At 61.4% G+C, this 5,202-nt stretch overlaps 1 protein-coding gene across 1 annotated transcript in view; it reads right to left on the bottom strand.

Annotated features, from left to right (window-relative positions):
- Positions 1-466: 466 nt before the first annotated feature.
- The window catches only part of LOC113941102 (helicase SRCAP-like), a gene marked incomplete at its 5' end in the record, with an annotated part of 6,091 nt that continues 1,355 nt past the window's right edge, over positions 467-5,202 (bottom strand). The window contains 4 exons of the mRNA XM_027632259.1: positions 467-820; positions 2,753-2,867; positions 3,941-4,049; positions 4,126-4,213. Of these exons, the coding sequence (XP_027488060.1) occupies positions 467-820; positions 2,753-2,867; positions 3,941-4,049; positions 4,126-4,213 (666 nt within the window). The remainder of the gene's footprint in view (positions 821-2,752; positions 2,868-3,940; positions 4,050-4,125; positions 4,214-5,202) is intronic.

Below are 5,202 nucleotides of genomic sequence, written 5' to 3'. Positions count from 1 at the left end.
GACATCAGAGTAACACAGGTGCCACCGAGGTGACCCAGGTGACACTGGGGTGAGATCAGGGTAAAACAGGTGACACTGAAGTGACACAGGTGACACTGGGGTGAGATCAGGGTAACACAGGTGACGCTTGGGTGACATTGGGGTAACACAGGTGACACTGAAGTGACACAGGTGACACTGGGGTGACATCGGGGTAACACAGGTGACACTGAAGTGACACAGGTGACACAGGTGACACTGAGGTGACATCGGGGTAACACAGGTGACACTGGGTTGACACAGGTGACACTGGGGTGACACAGGTAACACAGGTGACACTGGGGTGACATCGGGGTAACACACGTGACACTGGGCTGACACAGGTGACACTGGGGTGACACAGGTAACACAGGTGACACTGGGCTGACACAGGTGACACTGGGGTGACACAGGTAACACAGGTGACACTGGGCTGACACAGGTGACACTAGGGTGACACAGGTAACACAGGTGACACTGGGGTGACATTGGGGTAACACAGGTGACACTGGGCTGACACAGGTGACACTGAAGTGACACAGGTGACGCTGGGGTGACCCAGGTGCCACTGGGGTGCCCCCCTCACCTGTTCCAGGATGTGGGTCCCGCGCGTGGCCGCCGCGTCCTCGTCGTCCTCAGGTGAGGCGTCCCTGTCCCTCGTGTCCCCCCGGGTGTCCCCCCGGGTGTCGCCCCTGTCCTTGGGGTCCCCCCGGGGGTCCCCGTCCTTGTCCCCGTCCCTGTCCCCGTCCCTGTCCCGCGGCGGCTCCTCGGGGCTCATGTCGAACAACTCCCGGATAGTTTGCTGGGAAAAAAACACGGGAGAAAGGGGTCACCTGGGCACACCTGGGCACACCTGGGGGCTCCTGGAGGGGTTGGGGACACACCTGGGGGCACCTGAAGGGGTTTGGGACACACCTGGGGGCACTTGGACGCACCTGGGGGGGTTGGGGACACACCTGGGGACATTTGGGGGCACCTGGGCACACCTGGGGGCTCCTGAACGGGTTGGGGACACAACTGGGGGCACCTGGGGGCTCCTGGGGGGGTTGGGGACACACCTGGAAACACCTGGAGACATTTGGGGACACCTGTCCCATCCCACCTGTCCATCCCTATCTCACCTGTTGATACCTGTCCCACCTGTCTGTCCCTGTCTCACCTGTCCCACCTGTCCTCACCTGTTTGAAATAGGTGGTGGTGAAGTTGCCCCCCTCGATAGCCACAGACCACCTGTCCCACCTCACCTGTCTGTACCTGTCCCACCCCACCTGTCCATTCCCATCTCACCTGTCCCACCTGTCCTTACCTGTTTGAAGTAAGTGGTGGTGAACTTACCCCCCTCGATGACTACGGCCCACCTGTCCCACCTCACCTGTCCCACCTCACCTGTCCCACCTCACCTTTCCATACTTGTCTCCCCTGTCCATACCTGTCCCACCTGTCTGTCCCTGTCCCAGCTGTCCTCACCTGTTTGAAGTAGGTGGTGGTGAAGTTGCCCCCCTCGATGGCCATGGCCCACCTGTCCCACCTCCCCTGTCCATACCTGTCCCACCTGTCCATACCTGTCCCACCTGTCCTCACCTGTTTGAAGTAGGCGGTGGTGAAGTTGCCCCCATCGATGGCCATGGTCCACCTGTCTCACCTCACCTGTCCCATCCCACCTGTCCATCCCTGTCCCACCTGTCCATACCTGTCCCACCTGTTTGAAGTAGGTGGTGGTGAAGTTGCCCCCCTCGATGGCCACAGCCCACCTGTCCCACCTCACCTGTCCATACCTGTCCTACCTGTCCATCCCTGTCCCACCTGTCCATACCTGTCTGTACCTGTCCCACCTGTCCTCACCTGTTTGAAGTAGGTGGTGGTGAAGTTGCCCCCCTTGATGGTTATGGTCCATCTGTCCCACCTCACCTGTCCCATCCCACCTGTCCATCCCTTTCTCACCTGTCTCACCTGTCCCACCTGTCCATACCTGTCCCACCTGTCCCACCTGTCCTCACCTGTTTGAAGTAGGTGGTGGTGAAGTTGCTCCCCTCGATGGCCATGTCCCACCTGTCTCACCTCACCTATCCATACCTGTCTCACCTGTCCCACCCCACCTGTCCATTCCCATCTCATCTGTCCCACCTGTCTCACCTGTCCCACCTCACCTGTCCATACTTGTCCCACCTGTCCATACCTGTCCCACCTGTCCATACCTGTCCCAGTTGTCCCACCTGTCCATCCCTGTCCCACCTGTCTGTACCTGTCCCACCTGTCTGTACCTGTCCCACCTGTCCTCATTTGTTTGAAGTAGGCGGTGGTGAAGTTGCCCCCCTCAATGCCCATGTCCCACCTGTCCCACCTCACCTGTCCCATCCCACCTGTACATCCCTGTCCCACCTGTCCATACCTGTCTCACCTGTCCATACCTGTCTCACCTGTCCATACCTGTCCCACCTGTCCTCACCTGTTTGAAGTAGGTGGTGGTGAAGTTGCCCCCCTCGATGGCCACAGCCCACCTGTCCCACCTCACCTGTCCATACCTGTCCTACCTGTCCATCCCTGTCCCACCTGTCTGTACCTGTCCCACCTGTCCTCACCTGTTTGAAGTAGGTGGTGGTGAAGGTGCCCCCCTTGATGGTTATGGTCCATCTGTCCCACCTCACCTGTCCCATCCCACCTGTCCATCCCTTTCTCACCTGTCTCACCTGTCCCACCTGTCCATACCTGTCCCACCTGTCCCACCTGTCCTCACCTGTTTGAAGTAGGCGGTGGTGAAGTTGCCCCCCTCGATGGCCATGTCCCCCAACATCCTCTTCTGATTGGCTTTCTTCAGGATGTTCTCCTCCACCGTCCGCTCGCTGATCAACCTGCCCAGGTGAGCACAGGTGAGGGCACAGGTGAGCCCAGGTGACCCCCTTCAGGTGTCCGGGTGGCACCGGGAAGGACCCCCCAGGTGTCCAGGGGAGGGCACTAGGGAGGACTCACCTGACCAGGTGTGTCCCCAGGTGTGTCCCTCACCTGCCCAGGTGGGTCCCCCTCCCTCCAGGTGTGTCCCTACCCCTCCAGGTGTCCCCAGGTGTGTCCCTCACCTGCCCAGGTGTGTCCCCATTCCTCCAGGTGTGTCCCTATCCCTCCAGGTGTCCCCAGGTGTGTCCCCAGGTGTGTCCCTCACCTGCCCAGGTGTGTCCCCCTCCCTCCAGGTGTGTCCCTATCCCTACAGGTGTCCCCAGGTGTGTCCCAGGTGTGTCCCTCACCTGCCCAGGTGTGTCCCCATCTTTCCAGGTGTGTCCCTACCCCTCCAGGTGTCCCCAGGTGTGTCCCCAGCCCTCAAGGTATCCCCAGGTGTGTCCCCATAGCTCCAGGTGTGTCCCAGGTGTGTCTCCAGCCCCCCAGGTGTGTCCCTGCTCCTCCAGGTGTGTCCCAGGTGTGTCCCCGCCCTCACCTGTAGATGTGGACGTCACGGGTCTCACCGATGCACTGACACCCCCACCTGCCCAGGTGTGTCCCAGGTGTCCCCAGCCCCCCAGGTGTGTCCCAGGTGTGTCCCCAGCCCCCCAGGTGTGTCCCAGATGTGCCCCAGGTGTCTCAGGTGTGTCCCAGGTGTGTCCCAGGTGTGTCCCCAGCCCCCCAGATGTGTCCCAGGTGTGTCCCAGCCCCTCCAGGTGTGTCCCCAGCCCCTCCAGGTGCCCCCAGGTGTGCCCCAGGTGCGTCCCTGACCCACGTGGGTCTCACCTGCCCTCACCTGTAGATGTGGATGTCACGGGTCTGGTCGATGTGGTGACACCCCCACCTGCCCAGGTGTGTCCCAGGTGTGTCCCCATCCCTCCAGGTGTGTCCCAGGTGTGCCCCAGGTGTCTCAGGTGTGTCCCCAGCCCCTCCAGGTGCCCCCAGGTGTGCCCCAGGTGCGTCCCTGACCCACGTGGGTCTCACCTGCCCTCACCTGTAGATGTGGACGTCGCGGGTCTGGCCGATGCGGTGACACCTGTCCTGGGCCTGGGCGTCCATGGTGGGGTTCCAGTCGCTGTCGTAGAACACGACGGTGTCGGCCCCTGCCAGGTGAGCGCCCAGGTGAGCCCCCCAGGTGAGCCCCGGAGGCCTTACCTGCCCGCCCAGGTGAGGCCTCACCTGCCAGGTTGACGCCGACGCCGCCGCTGCGCGTGGAGAGGATGAAGCAGAAGATTCGCTTGTCGGCGTTGAAGCGCTCCATGAGGGCCTGGGGGGGACAGGTGAGACAGGTGAGGGCCTGGGGGGGACAGGTGAGGGCAGGTGAGGGCAGGGGAGGGACAGGGAGGGGGTGGGGAGGGGCTGGGAGGTCACCTGGGTACGTGGGGGACACCTGGGAGCAAATGGGATCTCACCTGGGATCTCACCTGGTACACCTGGGACTCACCTGGGAGCTCACCTGGGGCCTCACCTGGACACGTGGGACCACACCTGGCACACCTGAGACTCACCTGGCACACCTGGGACCTTATTTGGGTCTCACCTGGGACACTTTGGATCACCTGGATCCCACTGGAATCCTCACTTGGCACACCTGGGACTCACCTGGGACCTCACCTGGACACCTAGGACTCTACTGGGACTACCTGAGATCTCACCTGGTACACTTGAGACCTTACTTGGCTCTCACCTGGATCCCACCTGAAACCTCACCTGGCACACCTGAGATCTCACCTGGCACACCTGGGACACCTGGGACTCACCTGGGCACCTGGGACTCACCTGGGAGCTCACCTGGGTACGTGGGGGACACCTGAGAGCAAATGGGATCTCACCTGGGATCTCACCTAGACACCTGGGACACCTGGGAGTCACCTGGGATCTCACCTGGCACATGTGGGACCTCACCTGGGATCTCACCTGGACACCTATGAGACACCTGAGATCTCACCTGGGACACCTGGGAGCTTACTTGGATCTCACCTGGACACCTGATGAACAATCTGGGACCACCTGGATCCCAATTGAAACCTCACCTGGCACACCTGGGACTCACCTGGGAGCTCACCTGGATACGTGGAGGACACCTGGGAGCAAATGGGATCTCACCTGGGGGACACCTGGAAGCTCACCTGGCACACCTGAAACCTCACCTGGCACACCTGGGACCCATATGGGACACCAAGGACCTCATCTAGCACACCTGAGACATACCTGGGACCTCACCTGGCACACCTGAGATCACACCTCGCACACCTG

The sequence above is a fragment of the Corapipo altera genome, unplaced genomic scaffold, assembly GCF_003945725.1.
Source record: "Corapipo altera isolate COAL_440 unplaced genomic scaffold, ASM394572v1 60806, whole genome shotgun sequence".
In the NCBI taxonomy this organism is placed as follows: domain Eukaryota; kingdom Metazoa; phylum Chordata; class Aves; order Passeriformes; family Pipridae; genus Corapipo; species Corapipo altera.
The sequence above is the reverse complement of the archived record's forward strand: the minus strand, read 5'-3'. Positions and strand labels throughout refer to the sequence as shown.